This window comes from Chelon labrosus (genome assembly GCF_963514085.1).
Source record: "Chelon labrosus genome assembly, chromosome: 1".
Classification (NCBI taxonomy): Eukaryota; Metazoa; Chordata; class Actinopteri; order Mugiliformes; family Mugilidae; genus Chelon; species Chelon labrosus.
Window position 1 is genome coordinate 2829089 of NC_140337.1, and position 26791 is coordinate 2855879.

General features: G+C 41.9%; 1 protein-coding gene across 1 annotated transcript; it reads right to left on the reverse strand.

Moving 5' to 3' along the window:
• Nucleotides 1–1403: 1403 nt before the first annotated feature.
• Nucleotides 1404–24838, reverse strand: hdac8 (histone deacetylase 8). The gene is made up of 11 exons (XM_084552403.1): nucleotides 24369–24838; nucleotides 24213–24265; nucleotides 23431–23561; nucleotides 22431–22572; nucleotides 20994–21106; nucleotides 20807–20884; nucleotides 20608–20716; nucleotides 19744–19916; nucleotides 19020–19114; nucleotides 7905–8010; nucleotides 1404–1629 (listed from the first exon to the last, which is right to left on the reverse strand). Exons 1-11 carry the CDS (start codon nucleotides 24480–24482, stop codon nucleotides 1607–1609), a joined length of 1137 nt encoding a protein of 378 aa, XP_084408529.1. The 5' UTR covers nucleotides 24483–24838; the 3' UTR covers nucleotides 1404–1606.
• Nucleotides 24839–26791: the final 1953 nt, after the last annotated feature.

Genomic DNA, 26791 nt, shown 5'->3' on the forward strand with positions numbered 1-26791 from the left:
CAAATTTTGAGGTATGTATTAACATGTGTATTTTAAAAAGTAGCGTATAATGGATTTTAATGCCATGAACTGTTTTCGGTTAACGTGATCATAGTAACTTGACAGTAAACCTTTCTTCAAGGTCCAATTTTTTCTGGAGCTTTTCACTGGCAAGAGAACAAAAGAGCTGGTAAAACCTCCTACAAATCAACGGATCTTGAACTATTCGTAAAAAAACCCCCAAAACTATTTGTATGGTCAAGGATGAGCTTGTCACTTTTGAACCCTTGAACCCGTACTTGGACTGATGTTTATAAAGATTCATTGAGACATTTTGAAATGTCAATGAAATTAATTTTGCTTATTATACTTTCAACCTCTAAAACTGAGCATTCAATTGTTTTTGTCAAAAAACCCATTTGCAGCTTGTAGATTTTAGTCCATTTAAGTCTGTGCAACATGATTTGGACACATCACTCCACCCAACACTCCAGCTGCCGGGATTAAAGAAGAATCAGATGCTCTTCAGTTGGAAACGCCATCTCAAAGGATACAGTTTTAAATCTCTATATATTATCATTAAGGCTGCTTTTCATTGCAAATACAACCAAGAGCATGTTTATTTATGTGTTAACAGAACAACTGTTAATACTGCATATTAGGTCCAATTTTGAGGTTAATTCTCATCACTCATTACGGATATTTCAGGCCAGTTAGAAAGTATTTTGTTAGACATTTAATGACATTCTGGCCAAACGTCTAGACAGTTTTCGATGCCATCACCTAAAAGCACTGAGCTTCAGTGAATTAGTGAATGGACCACATGACCCTGCAAAGACATGCGATACATAACTGCAAATGATGTCAACATATTTTTATTTCCAGTCCTTCTGAGAAAGCCAATTTCGGTCTAGAATTTCCTTAAAAGTCACGGAAACTTTGTTGTCATCTGAACAAAAAAAATACTTTTTAACTGCATAATTTCCATTTAAATTGTAAACTCCATCCTGATGTTTAATTTGGGCTCAAAACCAACTTTGCCGGGCCGCCTGTTTGTAAACTCTACAAGTTTCTCAAGATATTTTACATGCTTTTCAGCACTTTACGGACCTTGTTCGGAAACCGAGATTTTGGGGAAACGCGTCTGTTTGTCTGTTTTAGTGCTTATGTGTCCTCAAGGGGCTGAAATCACAGTGGGACCGGAGAGACTGTGAAACCAGACTCCAGAAAAATCTGTTTTTCCATTTAGTCGAACACGTCCTGACGGCCGCATCCCTCAATACCAGTCGGAGTGCGCTGCTGTAATCCTGTTTTACATAACTATAAACTCTCTCATTCAAACACGCATACCTTTAACAAAAAAACAAATTAAAAACAGTGGACAGCATCACCCCCACCCACCCACCCTACCCACCCTTATTAAACTGTTTTCCTCTGGAAACACTCAGCTAATGTTTTCCAAAACCCTCTCTCTGTTTCTCTTTTCCCCTCCCTTGTTCGCTCCGTGCCTCGGGGCCGAAGGGGTCCGCTCCATATTGTCTTCATTAAAGCCGCAGAGAGTCGACCTGGTTTGGAAACATGGTGTATGTGAGTGTGTGTCTCAGTGCCGAGTTGAGGTTGCCGACTCCTAAACCACATTCTTTAAATTCCCTGTAAACAACAGAGAGAGAGAGGGAGAGACGGAAAGGGGGGTGGGGGGGTGGGGGGTTAGATTGGTGAAAACACAGCACACAAAGTGGACCAAGAAGAAAAGGGGTCAAATTCATCACATTAGGTTCAGCTAAATACACACATTAGACACCAGGAGAAACTAAAAATGGAGAGGACACACAAACACACACTTGTGCCAATGAAAATGCAAAACAACATCTGGCTGAGGTGAGACCCATCACTCCCGTAGAAATACAAGCATGCAAAAGAGGGATATGGAAATGACAACAATAAGCAACAGTTCATTTGCATGGTTCCCATGTCACACACACACTGCAAGCTTTTTGACACAATAGCTACACTATGAGGTCTAGTCGACGGTTTACTTTAGAGATAATAGATGTTGTTAGCCTTTCCTTGCGTTAAATGGCCCGATTGAGCAAAATAAACACACACAAACACGGTTCACATCGGTGGATGAGTAATTGCCCTGACGCAGTGAGGGAGGATGTCCTGTTTGTTGGCCATTGTGGAGCTGTCAGTGGAGTCCTGTCATGCTCAGGCTGCAGTGACGACAACGTTTTTTATCGAAAGAGAAAATAAACAGTTGCCAGTGCCGATCGTTCTGTGACCTCTGTGAATACATTGAAATGTTTGTGATTCTTTACGTGGTGTGCAGGTCAACAGAGGCAAAGAAAATACAGCCTCGTGACTCATTTTAGTGTTTTGGTGTATGATGTAGCTGGCCCCTAGCCTGGAAGACAAGACCGCAAATTATTGTGGTGGAAAGTTGGTCTGGGGTGGCGCTGTTGGGAACTGATTATGCTCCTGCAACCATCTGCTGGTTAATCAAATACTTTGGGCACTGTTGGGTTGGATTTGTTTACAGCGAGTTTAAGTGAGTCCACAATTACGTCTGTTGTAAAAGATATTGATAGAGAAATACACTTAAAGTACGAACAATTAAGCACAGTTATGGATTTTTTGTTGAGAATGCCTTGGTTGCTTAATTGCTGATTGGTTGTAGGACTATCTAAATGTGTGCAGACGGATTATTTTCTCTGTATCAACTGAAACATGCCCCATAATGAAATCAAAAACGGAGTGTTAACTAGACTTATATTGTGATAAGACTTTAAACTAGCTATGCCAGGCTAGTTGTCATGTCTCTAATCCTAAATTTGTCCAATGTACTAAAGATATCACCATGAAATTTTACCGATTTAACATTTATATGAAAATTGCGTCTTTGAAGGTTCAGTGTATCCAAAAACCAAACTGAAACTGTACATCAAGGGTTCCTTGAAGACGTTTGACGCTCTTGCAGTGGCCCTACAAGTCCAGTTGCCCTCGTTTCAGTTTGGTTTCATGGATATCTGAAAAAATAATAATAATAATGCAACAGTTTCCGACTTTTTCATCTTCTTTTTAACCCTTCTATCCATCCCTCTGCTTGTTTTTTTCTGTCCAGATGTAGAAGCTCTGGTAAAATGACGAGCCTCCATGGGGCCCTCTGATATTTACTACCTACAAAGCTTAATCCATCACAGAGTCCGTGGGTGGGTATGCACTGCGTATGTGTGTGTGACTGTCATAGACGTGTACAGATCTCTTCTATGAGCAGGCTTCATGTCTGGGGTGTAGATCTTTGAATGCAGTATTTTATTTGTGTCCATGACAAGCATCTTGTCAGCAAAGAGGAGAATTAATGAGCAGCAGGATATAAAGATGCTGCAGTGTTTCCCTGCTGACACACGCGGATAAGACGCGGTCACACGGAAAGACTTGGTAGTTTACACACCGACTTCACACTGATAACACTGAACGCACACCAAAAGACGAGAATCCTCCGGGGAAATCACGCTACCGGCCTCGTAAACACAGAGCTGTGAATGCACAAACAGTCAGACAGCTGAGGCAGCCTCTAACAATCACCCAATAAAAATCACATTTTAATTAATGAAGTCTCAGCGTGTGAGAGTGTGTGTGAGAGAGAAACAACAGGAAAGACTGAATAACTCTAATGCCTTTAACACTTGCCATGTTGCGTCCCATTTGTTTCCTCTGCCATACATGTTTAATGAAACTGGACGGTTTATGACAATAATAAAAGCCGACATGTTTCTGGAGTGTGTGGCGAATACGTGTCGGGTTTTATTACTGTTATTATTCCTGTAGACTTGAGAGTAAAGGCTTTTAAATGACTTTTTAGCCATGCTAGCGGTGTGAGTCTGGAGGTAATACATTGTCTAGCCAATTAAGAGTCTGCCACTAATTAAAATGACTTCAACTGGCTTGTCATCAGCAGGTCAAAAGTCCCTGTTAAATTCTCACATAACTTGCGAATATTAGCATGTTAGCATACTAACACAACTCCTACTTAATTTCCACATTGACGAAACGGTTGTATGTTTAAATGCTAAAGACTCTCTGTTTTGCAATGCTCATGGTTAGGATTCTACTTTTAGCATATTACACTTTTAGTGTGTGAGTGCTAACTAGAACTAATGCCAACTTCGAGGTGACGCGATGACCAGTGGGAGTGATTCATACAGTTGCTTGACATTTCATGCAAACAGAGTTTCCCAAACATTTACCACAAGGAAATTCCCCAATGGTAAATTTGGTGGTAGGAACCACCCAGGTAGTCATAGGCGGTTCCTACCACCAAATTTACCATCGGGGAATGCTGGCTTTGTCTGGTAAACCCAGATACGTGCATGATATTTTATTATCAAATAGACAGCGATGATGGCAAGAAGAGCTAACTTTATGTTCTGCTGGTTTCACCCTGAAACATTTAGGGGGGGAAATATACAAGAGTTGGGCATCGAGAGCGACCTCTGTAAAGATCTAAGTTGTGCAAAGTCACCGCTCCATTTTCTACCCACTGCAAAACTATATGCATGCCTTGCATAACTTCCTATATGTGTAAAATGGCATCTTATACATTAACAGATGTGAAGTGAGCACAAACTTTGCATGATACATATGTATGGTATTAGCTTAAGATATGGGCTAGGGATATAATGCAGGATACAAATGAAAAGAGAGCGGATTTTGGAGATTACCACTTCAAGATTGAAATCTTTTAAGTCCATTCATACCAGCAGACAGAACAGATGTGGGCACACACACACATAAATATATATATACACACTCTCACACTGCCCGGTTTCTCAGGGAAACCAATGTTTATAAGCGGCACTTGGTTCCAAACCAGAGAAACACTTATCCAACCCAATGATGTCATATGGATATGTTTGCCTAGAGGTGTGCGTTATAGTTTATTCCTACTCAGTGTTCGTGTGCGCGCATTAGTTAAGTTTGTGTTTCTTTCTTTGATCAGAAACAAAAGACAACCTCAAATATTTAAAATTATAATTTACTGACTTCTCATTGAGATTTTGATGTCTTGCAGGTTGTGTGGTAAATGGTTCAGGGAAGTGCTCTCCGACCAAATTTGAAATGACGGAGAGCAGAGGTTGTAAAGGAAAGAAAGAGAGGGGACTTTAAACGTATGTGACAGATTAAAACCATGGCTAAAATGTCAATGAAAGAAGAAAAAAGAAAGGTAAAGACGATCTACTTCACATTATAAAAGAGGTTTATAAAGTCGTTTCTTACATGTACTCAAGGGTTAGGTGTGAAACTGTAACACTGGTTTAAACTGACAGGCACAGTGTCAGCAGGATACACCTCATCCAGTCCTTTGCCGGTTGTTTTAAGTGGAGTGGCAGCTCTAAAATGAAACACATCCTATCTTTAACTAAAGATTCTATTAATGTACACGCTTGATTTTAAGATTTCCTCTCATCAGTGATGAGTTATGATAAGAGACAGAAGAGACAGATGGGACACGGCAGCCAAAACATACATTTCCCCCCATTTTCTCTTCATCTTTGGCTTGTCTGCAATTCATTTCTCCTCCCTTTTATTCTCTCCATTCATCCGTCCATCCACCGGTTCCCTCTGTTGCCCCTAATAAAAGCCGTATGACTGGAGACCAGCGATACTTTCAACCCCTCCGGTTGTGATGATTTAATGCGACCAAAACAGACCAAATGAACATCGTCAAATAAACTCCTGCTCCCCTGATTTGAGGCGACCTTTTCAGATTTAATGCCGTTTAGATTAATTCACTCTACACCCAACAGGCTTTTTGTCATTTGCTAAAGTAGGAGGACTTGTTTGAATGCATAAAGTCTCCGTTGCCACAGTAATTGATACCATGTCCAGTCTACCACAGCTACAATTTGAGAACACACGTTCTTCCCTCCGTTCTGGCTTTCCATTCAAACTGAGTCCAAGTTTTCCACCAATGAAATGGAGCTTTTCAACCTTCCTCCCCAGTGAATAGATCTGACGACAACATTTCCACCATGTAGCATTTGGACAATAAAACAAGACTTCTTGACCGTAAGGTATCAACGCCAAGAAAATAACTTTCGGTCACATCCAACTTACTCTGAGGTTGCTATATAAGTTTCGATGATTAATTTTGTCTGTGTGGAGTTTGCATGTTCTCCCTGTGTCTGCGTGGGTTCTCTCCAGGTACTCCAGCTTCCTCCCACCGTCCAAAGACATGCTCTTTAGGTTCATTGGTGATTCTAAATTGGCCGTAGGTGTGAATGTGAGTGTGAATGGTTGTCTGTCTCTCTGTGTTAGCCCTGCGATGGACTGGAGACCTGTCCAGGGTGTAGCCCGCCTCTCGACCGATGTCAGCTGGGATAGACCCTAGCCCCCCCGCGACCCTTCACAGGAACAAGCGGTTACAGAAGAAGAATGAATGAATGAATGAATGAATGAATGATATATTAACTGGTTTTCCGTATAGCAGCTTTGAAAATTCCATTTAATCATTACACGTCTACAAGCAGATGGCTGCGTTATACTTGAGGGAACCAAAGACTTAACTGCAAAAAAGATCAACTATGTTGTGAAAGTCAATTGGCTGTAGTGTACATTTGAGTGTGCGTAGTTGTTTGTCTCTAGCCCTGTAATGGACTGGTGACCTGTCCTCTTGCCCAATGCTACCTGGGATAGGCACTAGCCCCCCCTGATCCTCTACAAGATAAGCAGTAATAGATGATGGATGGACCTGAACATCAACATGGACCAAATCTAGAAAGATCCTGATTGTCAAACGAAGCTCTTTGAATGAGAGAAAGTCCCTTCCCCATTTCTTACCGTCTCTCTCCATCAATATATCTATCCAATAAAGGCAAAAGGCAAAAATATCCAAGTTAAAGTTAACAAAGAATCTCTTCTTCCTCAGCAATTATGACCACAGTAACCACTAAGCTATGCACCGCTTCCCAATGATTAAAGAAGCTAAAAAAGCGCAACATTTCCTGGCAAAAAAAGGCTTACAATAATGCCCTGAATATGAAAATGAAGTTGTTTTAATTGTGTTAATATAAAGCCAGTTTCAACTCTAAGCCCTTGCCTTAGTGTTTGCTCTGGCGAACAATTTGAACTGTTACTGATGGTACGTGAAAAAAATCAACACTAAATCCACAGAAAACAACGATGTGACCACATTCGGGAATGATATTTTTCTTCCATGGACCGTTTAGCTGCGTCAAATATAACATTTCACTGACGGAGGGAAGGGAAGAAGGATATCCTGTTGGTCTGTGCAGTTCACAGTTCTTCCACAATTTGGATTTCAATTTCTCTCAAAATTGAGGCCGTACACCGCCTGATGATCGTAAAATGAACTCGACTCACAGACATGCTCCCCGGTCGTTCCTGACCTCACCTCCTTTACAATAATTCTCCCGCCGCTCAACTTTTCGCCTGAGTTTCAACCCTGCCGGAGGATTTCTCCTGGGAACTGTGGGCTGTCAGCGCCGAGACCAAAGGCTCGGCTTTAGACACGACCACATGTCTGCACACACGGATGCACTCGAAGATGAACATACAAACACAAAGACACATATAGAGAGATGCAAACAGAACACCATCACATGTATCAAGACCCAGACAGAATGGAAGGCTGTGGTTAACAGAGCAGGGGTCACACAAAAGGATGTTAAGCGCCACAAGGAGGAAAGTAAAGACAGACAAAGAAACAAGCCATACTCCTATCCCACAGAGACGTATAGAAACCAGAACAGACACATGGAACTGCAGATTCAAAGAGCCATGCTGAGACGGAAGGTTTAAAGGTGAATGAGGGTTCAATACAACACAAACACACACCTGCTTAAGCGTCACACAAACAAATGCACCTGTGAATCAGCCCAAACACAGACACTATACTCACACACCTTTGATGGTGCTGATGACCTGGTCCAGGTGTTTGGTGTCGTTGCGGTCTGGTCGGCAGCTCGGGCTGATCTCCAGCGAGTAGTCTGGTCCATATTCTGTGAAAAACTAAAACGCAGAAGGAGCCCGTCAAAATTTTTTAAATTAATGCCTCTGTTTTCCTATTCCCTGTCAACCTTTTCATGCATCACAACTTGCACACAGTCACCGCATCGCAGCGCCAAAGTACACGTTCTCCTCTTTGTCTCTTTTATTAAGGACTGCAGCTGCTTTCCTGGAAAATTCAGGTTCTGTTTGGAAGAACTGGGCTGTGGAACCGACTGTGATAAATATTTACACAGGCTCTCAGGAGTTGTTTCTTTGAGCAAAAGTATTAAATAAATTGAATGCAGTTGTTAAAAGAGAAAATAAAAAAAACTGAATCCCTTCAAAACCTCGAGCATCAAATTTTTCTTTTTTGCAGAAAACCTCAACCAACCTACTCTTTGTCATTTCTTTAATTGATCTTTCTTGTCGTATCTTGCATTACATATCTCTATATATATCTATATATATATATTTATATATAGATATGTAGATTGACACAGTATTATAGTTGATAGTACACATTTAAAATTTCCTTTTTGACTAAGCTAGGAGACAAAAAGTCTCTTGCTATAGAGCAAAATGCTAACAACGTCAGTGGCCCCGTTCAGACGCATCACTTGGACAACATTTGGAGGTGACCATGTCTCTTTAGTAGTGTGAACACACAATATATCCTGGGCCACATTGATGGACCGTCTACTCAATTTTGTGTCATTCGTTCAGAAAAAACAAAACAAAAAAACAAATATTATTTAATATATTAATTATTATATTTATATTTTTAATTATTGAATATTGGTAAGTACTTCTGTAGAGTTAAATTACACTGACTTCAATAATGACCAGTGTTTTTCTTTCAGTGCTGCAGCAAACAGCACAGCGGTAAAATTACGGTCAATATGGACGCTTCCATGGTTCGAGTTATAATCTGAGCTTTGAGCAGGTCTCTAAAATAAAATAAAATCAGAGCGAAGGTAAATAAATAATAACTTAGCATGTGTGCTTTCAGTGAGTGAGAGACACTTAGAACCCATTATGTTCCGCAATTTGTGTACACCCCACGTCAAGGCGTGCACACAGCAAACAGCGCTGTTTATTGTTCCGAAACAATAGTAGGCGGAGATCTAGTTCCACAATTTTCTACTACGCAAATGATGTTGATGCTAATTTGCATACAAAGCGTGAAACTGAGATGGTATCTAGAGTGGTCGCTTGAGACGCATGTGGAGACATGTTTCGTAAGAGCTGAACAGGAGGCTTGTTAATACCAGGTCTGAACAGGCCCACACTGATAAATGCAAGTTTAGCATGTTAGCATTCTAGCAAATACCAATTAGCATTAAAGACAATGTAATACACAGGAAAGGTCAGTGGTTCACCAAAGTTAATTCAATTTATCCTGAAAAGAACAGGAATGTCTGCAGATAATTTCACCTACAGATGAACAATAATCCACTTTTTCCACATAAAACCACAAATGTGAACATCATGGTGGTTTTTAAGGATTCACCCTCTGGGCACTGTGGATATCTGTACAGAATTTCATGGCAATCTGTCCAGTATTTGTTGACATATTTCAGTCTGTACCAAAGTGATTAACAGACAGACATTGCCATCCCTGGAGCAAAGAAACAGATCAGAGCGCTCAGATGGACACATGGTATTTATATTTTGTGAACTCAGTGTGTTGTCTGGGGGTTGCATTAACACAAACAAATGTATGAGACGGTCTAGTCGGGTTCATGTACAGAAAGAAAATGTAATGCAGAACACAGAAGAGGAACCACAAATCAGTCAAACCTCAACTTAAAGTCAGCCTGGGCCTCACCAACAAGAACAAAAAAAAAAAAAAAAAAAACTTGGGGATGATTTCAGCAAATACCAAAGACTCCTGGCATTTCATGCAGGAGTCAGACCGCAGCCAACACAAAAAAAGAAACAGGTGGAAATCCAGAGCACGGGTTCAGGCAGAAGTTAATGCCAGAGCACATCGGCTTGAAAAACTTATTTTCAGGGAATTTGTGGGGCCATGACTCTGTGCCATGAGAGCAAAACAAACTCCGCGGCCAGGCCTGACCACAAGTGCGTCAGTCCGTTTGCAGCGACTGTTGTGAAAGCCTTGGACACCGTAAAGGCTCAGCAGAACAAGCTGGCAGAGCCAAGGTGACTGAGGAATAAAACAAAAGAAGTCGAGGAAAAGGGGATTCATTTCTGTACTCCATGGGTCTTCACCGTAAGGGCTGAGGGATTGAAAAGATAAATAATATCAGGAAATCATGGAAAAGTGCTTGTTTGCTTGACTAGCAATCAGACATACTCACATTACAGTAAAAGATAGGGAGGGACTGCAGCAACCCTTAACAGAGCCAGTGTTTTTTAGCTAGATTAATGACAAGAGTGATGTAAAATTGATTTTTTTAATGTATGTTTCTGACTTGAAGGCTGTAAACACTCTACAAACATTCACCTTTAATCTCCCATTAAGCTGACGAACTCAATCCTGTAATGATTTCTACACTGAGACACCTTGTTTTGAACCCTTTAGTGGATTAGATAGACTTCATTAGAGAAGACTTCAGAAGATCTGCTTGCAACACCCACGCAGGCCGGAGCAGATGTACACACAGCTGAACCGAGCCAACATGCAGCAGGAGTATACTTTTGTTTATTTGAAGACAAAGACTACTCTGTCTTTGCTTAATAGGCCTGTGCCTGTGTGTGTGTGAGTCAGATAGAGGGAATGTGTGCTAGTGTGCATAGCAAAGAAAGTACATGCGCGCTCAGTGAGATATTCGCTTGTGTGCGTACGCGCATCCAAAAGGTAAAAGCTGAAATGTCTGTTTCCAATTAGCTGCGATGAGTTTCTGTGTCTTACCTCCGGTCTCAATGTGAGAGCGGTTACTTAACACACACACATTGTATTCCCATGAACCCAGTGCTCTGTCTCCTGCTGTCCAGCAACACACGAAAACACACAATTCACACACACGCAACACACACATAGCCTCATGCTGGTGGCGTGTTTGGCTTGGATGGCCATGGAGAGGAGAAAGGGGAAAAGAAAAGTGCACTCTAAACATATTTCCGCACAATTTTCCTGTATTTCTATTCCACAAAGCGAGCGGGTGTGAGAGCAAAAATGATGCGTGATAAAAAAATATCAGCGCATGATCCAGTGATGGAGCGCATCTACGTCATTTGGGCAAGGTCAAGAGACAAAAAAAAATAGCCGCTGGCTGGCTTCGGCGTCTAGGCCAGAGACACTCGGGGAGATAAATAGTGAAAGGTCTCTGGTTATTTACCGTGGTCCTTAACATGGGACCCTCTGCCCATCACTCACTGTTCGCATGAGCTTATTTGTAAAGGAAACAGTGGCCTTGGAGAAGGGAACACTGCATGTAATGTCTTTATTTCGCTGTATTTGATAAGAGTACAATGGAGTTTTTTATTATGTATTTGTTAATTATCGTAGTCCATGTTTAATTTGATTAAACTCAGTACTTGACAAAGAAAACGACTTATTGTATTACTATAGGCATAGTGACAATATTAGAAAGAGCATGGCAGTTATTTTAGTGAATGTGCCTTTAAAAAATATTTACCCTCTTGTTCATGTTTTCTCCTTTTATTGCTTTTATAAATTAAATCATGGGCATTTAAAATAAACAAAAACTCAAAGAAATGTCACTTAATTAGAAATATAGAATGTAAACTGATTAGATTACATACAGTAGTTGGGAAATGTTTGGGCTTCTCGCTCTTTCTTTTTGATTTGTTTTTTTATTTCTACATTATAGATTCATAATGAAGACATGATGGAATACAAACAAAAAAGTGTTTAACAAACCGTGTTTTATATTTTAGATAAGTAGCCACCTACTTGGACATGACAGACCATCATTACTTTAAGACACGAAGGCCAGTCAATGCGGGAAATTTCAAGATTTTTGAATGCGTCCTTAAGTGCAGTTGTGAAAACCATCAAACGGTGTTCATTAGAGTTACCAGTCTCAAAAACTCCAAATTCATAGTACCTCTGATTAGAGACATAAACGCTTCATAATAAGTCAGGCCTTCATGGTCGCTCTGCAACAAGGAGGCCATTAGAAGAAGAGAATTACTAGCACTAAGAAACACAATCAGTGGATATTAGACCATGTCTATGTGAAACGAAGAAAACGCGAGCGTATGGTTTCTATATTTGTGGTTTCCACCGTGAACTATAAAGAATGAGGTATGATGGCGCTACGCTGGTGACACTCTTGGGGATTTATTCCAAATTCAAGGCACATTTAACCAGCACGGCCATCACAGCATTCTAAAGTGACGTGCCATCCCATGTGATTTTTAAACTTAAGTGCAGTTTACACCTCTGCTGGACATAGATGGCATAACCTACGCACGTAGCCCATGCCGCTGCGAGCCAGTTATACCTGTGTGCTCGTCAGTCCGACTGGTTCTGTAACAACGCCACCCAAACGCTAGTTGGCGCTGTGTATTTTTAGCCAGTTGGGTTCATTTTTGTTTCTACTTCCTGCTTCACTTTCAACAATGGCAACTGAAACTTTCACTGAAATTTCAGCAAAGATGAATCTCCAAACCTCCTCAGTTAACCGTTCCTTGATGTGTGCGGAGATGGAGAAGCAGCCGCAATTACTAAAGCAGAAACACGCTACTACCAAGCGGACCAATCACAGCTCTTGCAGTCTGTGTCGCTGTGGGGTACAGTTAAATTTCTTGGCAGGTGCATGTCAGCTACGCCGTTAGGGTCTGCGTATGTTCTGCGCTGTTGCCATTGCTATGGCGTCAAATTAACACAGAAGTCTAAACCGCCTATTAGTGGGACCATCAACAGGACAACGACTCCAAACACACCTCCAGACAGTATAAGGGCTATTTTACCAAGAAAGAGAGGTGACCTGGCCTCCTTAAACACTTGACCTAAACCCAACAGAGGTGGTTTGGGATGAGTTGGGCTGCAGAGTGAAAGCAAAGGTGCCAACAACTGCTCAACACCTCCTTTAAGAGTGTTAACAATTCCAGGTCACTACCTGATGAGGCTGACTAAGGTGGCTACTTTGAAAAATATAAAAATGATTCTGGTTTGTTTGGCACAGTTTACTACAAAACTCCACAAAATTGAAAGAGAAGATGTATCCAAAGTTTTGACTGGTATGAAAACATAGTGTCGCGTCTAATGCCTAAAAAATAGATTTATTTTTTCCCCTCATCAGACAAAAGAACCTTCTTCTACTTGACCCTGGAGTCAAACTCTAGTTGAGATTTAATGAGTTTGTCAATCTCCCATAAAGCTGTGTTTAGGTCTTAAAAAGGCATGTTTTTTTTGTAGAGATTTTGAAGTGTTTAGTAACCCATTAAAATATTTTTTTTCCACTGATATCTGTGCATATTTGTGTGTGTGAGTAACATGTACGGTACATGCCTGTGAGAAAGTTTGAGTATTTCTTAGTGCGCACCACCCCATCTGTGGGGAGCAGTGTTTTGTGTGTACGTGTTTGTTTTTACAACGATCAGCAGGATCTCCAGCTATGAAGGACGCCGAGCTGCACAGCGGAGGGGAAAACGTCTCGGAAAACAAATGGACTCCGTCTGCTATCGAGCCGCTATCTAATAAATGTTTTCAACAAGGGTTGGGAAAAAAAAAGGGCCGATGCCCCAACCACTGTCACATAGTGCACGTACGCCTCTCTGCATCTGGACTCTCTCTCAACCCTCCGCTCTACCTTCTTTTCATCAATCCATCTTCTTTTAGTCCATTTGACAGTTTTCATTTAAAGGCATGGTATCACACAAATATTATTTATATGCTTAAAAGACATGTGGAAAGTGAAAAGTGAACAAGGAATAGTGGATTTAAAAGAACTGAATCAGAGAAATAGTTTTTAGAATGCTTTTGAAAACATCTCATCTAATGGGATGAGATGTTTTCAAAAAAATGAAGATAAAGTGCATGATGATCTTCTAGGATCGAGCCTGTCCATGAACTTGAAACACAAACGGGCATAAAAACAGACACTGAAGTGAAAAAGGAAACTAATTCTTACAGTTCACATCTGATGCACCCAACATTCACCAATCATCTTCCCTGTCACGATCATACTGCCTGTCAAATCATCATCTTCATCTGCAGCAGTTAAAATGGCAAAGATCGAACAAAATAATGTTAAAATCAACATCTTTAAGCTCATTTTCATGAATTTATTATTTTTTTTTTTTTAAACAAATTTCCCTCCGACCGGTGATGTTTCCGGTGATTGAGCCCGTGACTCTGGGAGCCAGCACATCCTTGACGGCAGCAAGGGGCAGGACAGGAAGTAGCTGCAGACAGGAAAAAGAGGAAGTAGGAAGTGAAGAGGCGGGACGCTTCCCCACTGCCAATCTGGGACCAGAGACGTCCTCCCTTCCTGTGCGGCTCGGAGACAGACACACATTTGTATTTACTTCTGTCACTGTGGCCTGAGACGAGGGGAATTCAGGCGAGCTATGTGGCGAGCCAGATAAAGCCAGTTTATCAGTTTTTGTGCCCTACCAACTATTCATCATCCATTTAGTGTTATTATTATTTCAATAGCGACAGACATGATGAGATAACTTGGTTCCATAATCAGATCTGAATTCCTGAAAATGAAGTCTTCCAGCAATATCCCAAGCCAACAAGACTTGGACATCTGAGAACCTTCATCAACATATCTTCCAGCAATGTTAACTTTTTTTTTTTTTTAAATTGTCAAAATGCACGGGTCACCTGTAGGTTATAAAGACAATCAGTGCCCGTCCAATCAGAACCTCCAACTAACCGTTGACCTGTGCGGCTATTCTTATCACGCGCCTTATTGTTGCCCTCCGATTCACACGCAGATATGCCCCGCCGTTATCACACAATGGTGGGGTCAATCAAAGATCAACTGCCCCGCTAACAGACAATACAAGTCAGCGGCGAGGGTTAACGACTCCCAATCTGGTGGCTCAAGCTACAAATGTCGCTTTCACTTGTGTCAAGCGTATTATACTCCAATATCTTATAAAAACACAAGCGGAGCCATTGTGTCGGTTATCTGCACTGTAATATTTTGTCTAGTAATCAGTGACCACTATTGACGATGTGACTGGCCAACTCTGACTAATGTTTGTGTTCTTTAGACTACTATTTTTAATTATTCTATGTGGGTGTTGCACTGCAGGGCTGCTTCAAACCATAATTCTTTCAGTCTATTATATTTAATCTGTTGATAGCACACAAAGTCTTGAATACAATTTAACTTCAATGACCTGTGCTGATTGTAACTGAAAATACAGCTGTATTATCCAAGAGGGTCACTGATAAGCCCGATCCATCAATGTGGTTCATACTTTCATGCTGTGATGCTAACCACTGCTAAAGGTTGCTTCCATCCACTTACAGCGCAATGTCAACATAAATCTACGTCGTTTAGTTTTATAGGTCTGTGTGCGCAGAATCAATCTCAAATGACTTGTAAATGAACTGGCAATTAGCGACGCCATGCTAGCAATTAGCATCATGATTCGCATCTGCTCTGGAGTCTCTGTTGAGTTCTTTTTTGTAACTCCCAGCCTCTGATCACCAACCAACCATTAGACTAAATTCACTGGTCAACCACTTCTTTTGCAATTCTGGCAGTTTCTGGCAGATCTGCCAAGCATGTTACTGACCTCTGCAGGATAAAATGAACATCATGTTTCTCAAGCGCCTGGGTCTCTGTTTCGTTAAGGGCTTTTTTGATAAACATTCCCACGCATCGATCAATATGGTGGCCAATCCAAACATTTTTAAAATGATTGGATCAGGCTTCAGCCAAGCTCGATCCTTCGTAGTTATTTGTTTTAGGTTTGCCATAAACAAAATGAAGTCAGTAAGCCATCTGTAAATTGTGCAATGTAGATGAATGGTGAGGTGGCAGCAGGAGATCATCATTCAGTACTACCAACTTGATTCAACACTTTATGAATACATGAGGTCCACTCATGCAAAACAACAACAACTAACCCTATCACTGCGTTTAAAAGAAGAGAAAAGTTTACTGGAGACAGCATCAAGGAGAAAAATATTCTAGAGAGGGTTAGGGAGTTTATAGCGTTGGATGACCGGAACATTTTTGGCGTGGAGAACACAGGTTTTCTAGAGCCAAGGTACGAGCTACCCTTTCTACACTACATTAACTTTGAAAGAAATATTTATTGGATTTAATACAGTCAACACAGTGCACATGTGATCTAGGAGAATACAAGGAAAAGCCTTTATGAAACTCCAGGAAAGGAAATTCCAGAACAGCCAATACTCGATATTAACCGACTGGGACTGGATGAGGAGGCAGAAAAACTTGATTGGAACATCCCTCATTTACATATTACATAGGTTTTAGATGGATGAAACCCGAGATGCTCAGTTATTTAAGGATATATATTTGAAATAAAGCAGCTCAGTAAAAACAATCATTTATATTCCTTCTACTTGAGTCTGTTCCATGAGAGCAAACACTTCCACTCATCTCCCATTTGAGTAACAGCTGTTTCCTCCGCACCGATGGCAATTGATCACACAATGAAGTGCATAGAGAGCGCAATAAAACAGGCCACTGCATTATCTGACAGTAATGAATGTGTGTATTCATGTGGTTTTCGTCTACAGTAGAGCTGGAGGTTTGGAGGAGACACACACACTCACAGAGGGGGTACAAAGGTAGGTTTTGTTCGCCGTGTCGCTGGAACTTCGGCTTTGCTTGGTCATCGTGGATAAATGCCCCTCTTATCGGGCACAGACTGACCCACAATTACACACTCACAAACACACACACATGTATATCTGTAAAGTTCTGTAGGGCTATGACTTCTGCAGAAAAAATATCTTAAATAAATGTAATAAGAAAACAAAGGCAGGTTCAAAATCAAGCCATTACGGCGCTCATACTTTTTTCATTTGAAAGGAGAAATATGTGCGTCTCATCGTCTTCAACATATACAGCAGCTGTCCGCACTGATGGTTGCTTTGTTTTCAGTGAGTGCTCCTTAATGAGGTCAAAGGCTATTTAGGGCCACTGGACGCTGACGAGGAGAAACAAGAGCTACCTTCATCGTGGCCCGAACGCACACACACCCAGGCACTCACAGCTATTCATTACATTTGACCAAGACAAGGTCCAAAAATCGGCGGCTGGAGAAAGAGACTCTTTGTGTTTGTGTGTGAGTTACAGCAGCAACAGGGACAGATGGGTCGACTGATTTCTATTTGGAGAGAGGATGAGTCTATTTGATTTACCACTTAGCATGATGGGAAAAAAAAAAATAAAAAAAATCAGAAGACGCGGCCACATGTTCTGTCTCTAACCAACACAAATTACTGGGACGTTTTCCTTCTTTGCTAAATGTGCTAAATTTGCTAAATGTGCTAAATGTTTTTACATACAATCTCTGAAAAGTAGATGTTGTAAAGAAATTTCTGAAGGAACAGAAGAAATTTGAAACACACAAAACATTATCAAGCTTTTAATATTAAGTTTTTAGACTGCAGTTTTGTATTGTGGTAGGATCCTAATCCAACAGTAATGAATCTAGTTTTGACGATTCATGCATAAAACCAGACTTCAGTCCTTATACAGGCCATGATACACTAAGCTGCCGGTCAGTCGTTGGTCAGTCTTATTCTGGCAGTGTGTCCTGCATTGTTGGCACTAGTCGGACCTCTGACCGCAGCTTTTCAGCCGGTTCAGCATTTTGAATCTGTGACAGAACCATAGACTGTAGATAGACTTGACACCATGATAGCTCCACCTAAGTTAAGCCAGAGCATGTGGAAGTCCCCCCGGTGGCTAGCTGCAGAATAGGTCATTAGCTCCACCTCATGCATGCAACTAACCTCAAGGATCTGAGGGACCTTTGCAGTTTTTCAGTAAATTAAACCTGTTTTGTGAGATTGTCAGTGAATTAGTGTAATAAACTAGCCAGCTAAAACAACAGTCCAATGTAAACTCTGTGGGGAAAAAAGTCGGCTTACAGTAGTCAGCAAGTTTGAATCCATAATGGTGTTTGCTTTAAAAAAAAAATTTTTAAAAATAAGTGAAGTGTATAAGCCAACATTTCTTTGTAACTGGTTGCAGTATTAACCAAATATAAACGCAAGTGATTAGTAACTCAGACAGTACTGCTCAGACCCAGGCTCCAAAGTCACAAGATGGCATCGCCCGTATCTGTGGAATTCGAGCCTCACTAGAAGACATCTCTCTGATTGGTTGTTCAGCTCAAAGAACCAGTGAACAAAAAGTTCAAAGGGCACAAAGTAGGCTCCTCTTGTTTTTCATCTTCCTCTCGATACAAATCCACAAACATTTCCACAACAGCATGATCACCTAGAATAAATGACGTTGGACCAACTGATCAGCATGACTCAGGAGAGGTCTGTTCTGTACGACAGTTTTAGCTCTTCCTAGCTTTCTAGCCTCGCAGCTGCTAGTAGCTCTTCCTGTTTCCCTTTTTGAATGATGAACGCAGACTACTGCCACCTGGTGGTATGAAGAGTTTCATTCCATTCACGCAGGCGTAGAATGTATATACAGCAGCTGGCCATTAGCTGTAGGTTTTGCAGTGTGTTCAAGTGCAAAGTTTGGGTCTAGAAAGTGACAACGTGAGGCGGCGTCACACTCGGCCTTTGTTGTGGCTAGTTCTTTAATGTCTGATTGGTGTGCCTGGGCCTTAAGGAGTCGATGTGTGCTTTGCATTCCTCCAACACAGTCCACAAACTTGACCTTACTACCAAATAAGATGGAGTGAGACGGAGAGGAGTTGTCAACACTACTACCTGTCTGATTCACCCGGGGACAAACCTCTTTATTGAGAACCAGGCGGCCATCTTTGATTAGACCGAGTGACTCAGCAGACATCAGACACAAGGGGGTGTGTTTGAGTTTGTGTGTGTGACAGTACAATGAATGAGCTCACTTGTGCTCATGTGGGAATATGAAAATGTGGGCGGACTGTGGCCGTGTGTGCTGCCGTACCTCGTGGTCAGGTATTTCAGAGGAGAGAGTCTGTCCCAGCACTGCCGCCGTCAGGTAGGTCCAACAACGGGCTGTGTTAGCCAAGTTATAACCTCCTGTTGAGAGAGCAGGAGGCAGAAAGGGGAGGCACGTTTAAAATTGTGGTATGTCTGATTTCAATTAACCTAGTCACTCGTAAGGATAAATGAACAAGTCTGGGAGTCCAGAATTTGGACACACATGAGAAAATGTTTGAGCAGAAAACTCTTTCTGACACACAAAAGACTCACAGAGAGAGTCAAGGATGAAGAGGATAAAAGTGAGTGAAATCAAGAGAATGACAAGAACCGAGAGAGGAGGATATAACAGAGAGAGAGAGAGAGAGAAAGTATGTAGGACAGAGAGGGAGGGAGAGAAAGGAAGAGAGGTGGGATTGTAGTTGAGTAAAATGGCTTCATTGTGTCGTATAATTAGTAGCTATCATCTGGCCAAGAGCTGAGGAGTCTGGAACAGAGCGCTGTGTGTGTGACTCACTGACATTCAAAGCAAATACAAACACACACAAAGTACATGTTACATGTCATTTGCAGTATTTTAATACACATGAGTGAATACGCTGCGAGACAAACCGACACACTAAACACAGGTAATTCACACCATTACAAAACATGGCATGGCATGGCATGGCATGGCATGACTGATTAACACACACATGCAGAATACTACGTATGTACGTATAGCGTACCTCCTCCCAGCAGCAGCGTAGGTAGTTGCCACTGCAGGACATACTGCAGACACTTGCCCACCCCCACGGGGGTCATGTTGAAGGAGCACATGGGGTCACCCGCCATGGTGTCGGCCCCCAGCTGCATCACAATGGCCTCCGGGTTGAACTGCGCCCGCACTTCCTGCATTACGCTGTAAAAAAGAAGACGGCGATGAAGACGTGGCGATGGTGGGCTATATGTGAAAGGAGGAGGACGTAGTTAGGGGATGTCCCAGCAGGTTTCAAGAGATTGGTATTCAAAATGACTGGGCTCGGATCAGGCTTCAGCCAAGGCCAGTGTTTTGTGGTTATCTGATTTTCCGTCTGCCATAAACCAACGGTAAACCAAAACCCTGTAGCGTCAAAACTTCTTTGTCCTCTTGTGTTTTAGCGGCGGTTGGCTAGCTTCAAAACTGCCAAAAATCAAAGAAAAGCCTTGTACTAGGAATACCCATGCCATCTCTCTTAAAGATTATCAAAAATCATTGTCAGGTATCTGAGCTGATCACAGACAGCTGTTTTGCTTGCCCATGTCAGTGGCTTCATAAACACCCCTTTAGAACAACAGATTGAGTAGCACTATACATGCGCTGACAAAGAAATTTCAGACAGTTTCAGCCCTCACAATGGAAGGATTTCCCTGATGATGTGTCCTCGATAAAATGCTGACACCGCATTTGTGCTCCTCTGTGGACGACCCTGACCTCTGATCTCGTTGGTCACGAGAGAAGAGAAAATGGAGATTCTCCCCAGGGACCTTTAAGGTAAACACGTCTAAATGTTTCCTTCCAGTCTGACTGGGGGTTATTTTTCCAGTAAGTGTATGTGTGCGGCCGTGCTTACCTGGTAAAAACCTGGTAGTACCGGTCATCCTTGATGCCATCCTCCAGGGGGACGTTGACGGCGTACCAGCGGCCTTTTCCCAAACCGGTATCGCAAACATCACCCGTGCCTAAACGTACACAAACTCATCTAGCTCCGTCTCACAATGCAGGTAGTCCTATTAAAGCTAACTGGATCTGAAGCATCTGGAGGGACTGACCTGGGAAGAATCCAGGAGAGAACTTGTGCAGAGAGACGGTCATAACTTTGGACGTGAAGCTGAATGCATCTTCCACACCTGGAGAGAGAGAGAATCATGGGAATAGTTTCTGTCAGGAAAGTTATGCTACTAATGGGGCTGAACCTTCCCCTCCAAACCAAACAATTACACTTGGAGTTGTTCATACCGTCTCCATGATGCAGGTCAACGTCCACATAGAGGACTCTCTCATATTTCTCTCTCAGTTTCAGGATTCCCAGCACGGCGTCGTTCACGTAACAGAAACCTGAAGCCTCATCCCTGGAAGAGAGACAGGCACGGAGTAAAATACATGATTGCAATTCTGTGCTTTGCTTTATAGCCCCACCTTCAGGCCACATGAGGCAACCGATGTAACGTTCTTTTTTCCTCCCGACATGCTTCATTTATTAACGTCAACATGGAACACGGTAATAGCCTTGTGTATAACTCAAAACTCCTTGTTCAGCACGGTATTCCAGATGTCCTTCTCCCTGGCAATACAGTTTAGTTCCTTGTGAGTAATCCTAAAGAGTTCCAAGTCCAGATGAGATCATTTTTATGTAATTTGTGTTAGAAAATCTGGATCTACCTGGGGTCTTCACCCAGCTGGAAAATCACCTAGCAGGCAACCTGACCAGCAATGCCTGAACCAGTCCAACTGACTCCTCTTTCCGCCAAGAAACAAGTGGCTTCACTCCAAGCCTCCTCCGAATGTCCAAGCACGTCACCTTATCTCTGAGGATAAGCCCTGGAGGAACCTCATTTCAGCTGCTTGTAGCCGTGATCCCATTCCTTAGGTCACTACTCAAAGGTCATGAGTGGCTTGTAGCCACCCATTACACCATCACCATCACTTCGGTTCAGGTGATGGGACAGCTAATGAGGCTCCGTCCGGGCAAAGCAGCCGGCCCAGACGGAGTGTCCCCACGATTACTCATGGCCTGTGCTTCTAAGCTGGGGCAGCCTAAGGCGCTTAACCACCTTAACTGGCGACACTTGAAAGGACTGAATAAAGGGCCGTATCAGCGGATTTTAACAAGTCCTGAAAGTGTTTGTTTATTTGGGAAAATTAGCCAATATTAAATATCTGAGTTGCAAAAATAAGAGCATCTCTCGGGTTACAAGTTCATTTCCAGGCCAAATTAGAGACAAGTGTTTCCAATCAATGTAATCAGACTTGGGAGTTGTTCAGTGCCCGTTTGCTTTAAAAGAAAATCAAGGATGACAGTCTGATCCTCACAACACATGTTAGTGGAAGTGTGTCATAGCACAGACATCAGGCTTGTCAGACTGGAAAAGGTTACAAAAGCATGTCTAAAGTGTTTGGAATCCACAAATCCACAATCAGACAGAGTGTGAACAAATGGAGGAGATACAGTATAAGACAACCGTTACCCTCCACAGGAGTGGTCGACCAACAACAGTCACTCCAGATGGCCTCTAATTTGACAATGAAATTAACTCGGAATCTTCATAGAGGTGCGCTTACTTTTCTAACTAAAAGATATGTAATATTGGCTCATTTTCCTGAATAAACAAATACAGAATATTTCATGGAGACGGTGTAGATACAGTATTGAGATGTGCGAGCTGGTGATCTTACTTCTTGGCGTGGTGCCACCCTCCTGCCCAGTTGATGGCCACTTCACACTTTTGGTCCAGCAGAGACTGAGCTGCTGTCAGTGTAGCGCCCCCTACAGCTGCCGCATAGTCGAATATGCCCTCTACCACCGGACAGTCGTAACCTGGAGGAGGAGAGATGCAAGAAAATGCTCAGTGGAAGATGTAACTCATATGTTATACAGACTACAGTGCTTTACTTAAGATACTCAAACTGTGTGAGGATATCTATTTTCCGCCTATTTTTCCTTGTAAGACAAATGTAACGTTTGAACAAAACTGATGGACTGGGACAAACGGAGGATGTGTTTGAAGGACAATGGCCAACTTAAAGAGAAGAATAAAAGTGAGAAATGTGCGGGAATAAGGTGGAGAACTTTGTGACAACAATTGAGGATGAACCCAAGAGAGGTGTGCACAACACAAAAGGAGGAAGTGACAGAGGGATGAGTTGAAGACAAAAAGAAGAGGGTTGACGCCAAAGAGGAGTGAGGGCGATAAAGACAGAGAATGAGTCAAGGAAATAAAAACAAGTAGTCTGAAATGTAAACCTTGGAAAAGGATGGGCTTACAGTCGGTCTGTCCAAGAATAACAAACCACGATGAGATCTTTGGGGTGAGACGAGGTCAGCAGAGTTTTTAAAACTTTGTCTCAATGACTCAGACATATTCTGAGGACATTTTTAATTTTGGGCTATGTCTTTTAGTCTAGTATTACACTGCCCCCTGCTGGCAACAAACACAGGGGCGTTTATTATCGCTTCATCCTTCTATTTCCGTTTTAATGCCACTTTTGAGACACAAAAATGGTGGAAAAGTCTTTGTAGAGCATCTTTATAATCTACAGCTGAACATTTTCCGGAACATACATATGACACAAGCCGAGAAAGACGGGTTTTAAATTGTCACTAGTGATTTCCTAACATAGTATGACGTTTCAAATGGGTAAAATTAAGTGATTAAAGGTTAACCAATATCCTCACCCAGGCCGTAGTCGACTGACTGGGGGTCATCGTTATCCCCATCCTGGCTGATCTTGTGAAGATGCTCCAGGTAGGAGTCTGTGTGGAATTTGGCCATTTCCTCGATAGTGGCCATGCGAGGTTTCACGGTGCTGGAGAGAAGCAGGGGAAACAACACCGACTGTGAGTCAAGTTTCCACAATAAACTGCCGCCGGCCTCGGCTGCTGGGTAAGAGACGGCTGAGGATAATAAATGAGAGGCCACTGCAAACATGAAGTAAATCAACAAAATAACAACCGCAGCCACGGGAAGGGATTGTGGAAAATATTTCCATTTGTGAAATGAAAAATGAGCCGAGCTGTGAGTGCTCATTCGGAAAGTGCAAAGGGAAGTTTTATATCTGAATTAAGGAAATAAAAATAGCCATAAATTAAAGAATCAATACGTTTATATCAAGTGTACAACTACACTGTGCATTACCAGATGCATAAATAAAGCTGCGCAACAAGCAATGTAGGTTTCAAGATCCAATACAACACACAGTTACACGGATCAGCCATAACATTAAAACTACTCGCAGTGAATTGAATGACAATTGATGATCTTGTTCTAATGGAATCCTCTGCAAGGAAACCTTTTGTCCTGGCTTTTTTGTGGATGTTACCTGACACCCAAACGTTGTAACTGACCAGACACCCCCTCAACCCCATAGCAACAACACTGCCAGACAAATGTCTACAGGACTTTAAAAAAAAAAAAGTACTGTACAGTCTGTGGACCTACAGCTCAAATAACGACTCACCTCATATGTTCGAGCAGTCCATAGGCTTCTATGAGCGAGTGGACCATACTCGCCTGGAAATAACACAAATAAAGCCACTCAGACAAATACAAAACATATCAACTTGATAAAACGAGCTTGCTTCCTCATTAGCTTCCCTAGTCCAATCCAACTCACCCGGTTTGGGACTTTAGACAAACTGTCGCAAGTCTCGATGTACTCCCGGCTATAAACATAAGCGACTCTCCGTTTACCGCTGCTGCCATCGTCGCTGTCTCCTCTGCAACTCATTTACGTTGAATAAAATGTCAATAATTTGATGGAGACTGCGGCTAAAACGAACAACTCAGAGAGAGAGAAAAGATGCGAGAGGCGGCTTGCTCTGGAGTCTGGTGTTACACCGTCAACATTCCCCCTCCGCGAAACGGTCGCTTCACTGCGAGTTTCAAACGCTTAACCGCGGTTGCAGAGACTACGTGTTAGTATTAAAATTTAAAATAAACCCGCATCGACCGTAAAATGAATTTCTATAATTTTAAGCGAGAATATTTCGACAATCTTTGCAAAGGGAGAACTTCAACGTCGACTCTAGTGTTCCGCGCGCGGACGCTTTGTAACTTGGAACGGATGAGGAGTGATGCATTCTGGGATTTTGTGTAGTCTTATCTCACGGAAAAGTCAACGGATACGTCCCTTGCAAAAGAATTTACATCAAATAAATAGAATTATTATTAATGGCAGACCGAAACTGTCAAAAAGAAGATTTAAAAAATGAACATGACACCGAAAATATTTTTACAAATTAATGAAAATTATTTATCAAGAGCAACATTTTCATTAGCTTTGTACACACACTTGTACAACGTAAATTCTAACATGGCATTTAATCAAATAAATGTAGGGCCCCTAACTGAGTCTTTGTCAACTTTACTAAAAATAAGTTTGCAGAGATCTGGGATTGAAAAAAAAATTGACCAACTCATTGTTTATAAGTTCAGCCCCCTTACAGTAAGGTTTTGGATAAAGAACCTTTATTTCTATCAACATTTAGCTCTGCTAAGGCGTTCATAGCTGCACACACAAGTAAGTGTTAAGTATATAAAATGCATTTTTATACCCACCAAAATCACAATATTTACTGTCTCCTCACTAAAATTGGCAGGACATATGCATGCCGCACTGAAATCAGAATCAGAATCAGAATCAGAATCAGCTTTATTGGCCAAGTATGACACATACAAGGAATTTGACTCCGGCACCTTCCTCTCTAGTACTCAAGCATCATAAATAAGATAAAAATAAAAAAAATAAAAAATAAGATAAAAATAAAATAAATCTTCAAATTGTACACATAAAAACAGGATAATATATACACCAAACTGGGGTTATTGTACAGTGAGTATATACAAAAATAGTTTATTGATCATGTGTATGGACTCACACTCTGTGACTACTCAGAGTTCAACAGAGCGACAGCCCAGGGGAAGAAACTGTCCTTGTGTCGGGTGGTTTTGGCGTACACCGCTCTGTAACGCCGACCTGAGGGGAAGAGTCTGAACAGAAAGGTTTACTATCAAAACAACTGGGCTAGTTGTAATGCAATGTGGTCTGCTGCACCTCAGCTGGTACAATAGACTGCTGTCTGGTGTCAGTGTCTTACCAGTCGTCTGAGGAGAGAAGTGTGAAGCAGTGCCACAGACTCTCAACAGGTTTGGTCCAAGTCTTCACGCTCTTCAGGCTGCAGTCACTAGTTGTCTTTTTTCCTGTTGAACAACAAAACACTTCTTACTCTCCTTTCCCCTCATTCAAAACACTGAACACAAAGTTGCAGCTAAAACTGTTTAACAAAAAGTTCAACAAGCCCACGAATACATGTTTAACTCTACAGCTTGGTCTACGACTATTCGGCATGGGCAGAAATGAACAAACCTGCTCCACTGACAACATTTGCAGGGTGCAGGAAAGTCCAGGGTTGTCTTTCGTTCAGCCAGGGGATTCACTACAGGGGACCTCTTGGCAGCCTGAGTTGAAGCTTTGGAGAAAATAAAGCTCAAAATGTTTCCACTAAAGACAGTCACCATCATTCAAAAGGATGTCTTCTGAGGAACCAACCTTTTCTTCTCAGTCTCGCCAACATCAGCGTCCTCCTCCTTCTTGAGACCGCTGCGTACTGAGGCACTCATGTGAAAGCAGCATGGACAACTCAGATGAGGTCATGCAATGTTTCAAATAAACACCCTGCTTGTACTCTGTTGCTCTCCTCTCCACTAAATGAAATGAAGTTAAACAATTTTAGTAAATTAAAGTTAGTTGTACAGCTTCCAGGTTAAAATCCATTGGCCGACTGGGCCTTTCTGTGTGGAGTTTCATGTTCTCTCTGTGTCTGCGTGGGTTCTCTCCGGGTACTCCAGCTTCCTCCCACTGTTCACATGCTCGTTAGGTTCATTGGTGATTCTAAATTGGCCGTAGGTGTGCATCTACAGGTATTTTGATGTTCTGGTTATTCTGATTGCACATTTAGAAAAATGAAAGCCTGGCTGTCAAACAAAACCCAACTGCACAGAAGCTGCTAAAATAAATCAACAAATACAAGAATTTTT

Bases quoted from the DNA above. Each gene is read 5' to 3' on its own strand.
- hdac8 (XM_084552403.1), bottom strand. From the start codon at position 24,482: ATGAGTTGCAGAGGAGACAGCGACGATGGCAGCAGCGGTAAACGGAGA. The intron at 22,573-23,430 runs GTGAGGATATTG...CTCCTCCTCCAG, and splicing joins GTCAGTCGACTACGGCCTGG to GTTACGACTGTCCGGTGGTA. The intron at 8,011-19,019 runs GTACGGCAGCAC...TCTGCGTTTTAG, and splicing joins CTGAAATACCTGACCACGAG to TTTTTCACAGAATATGGACC.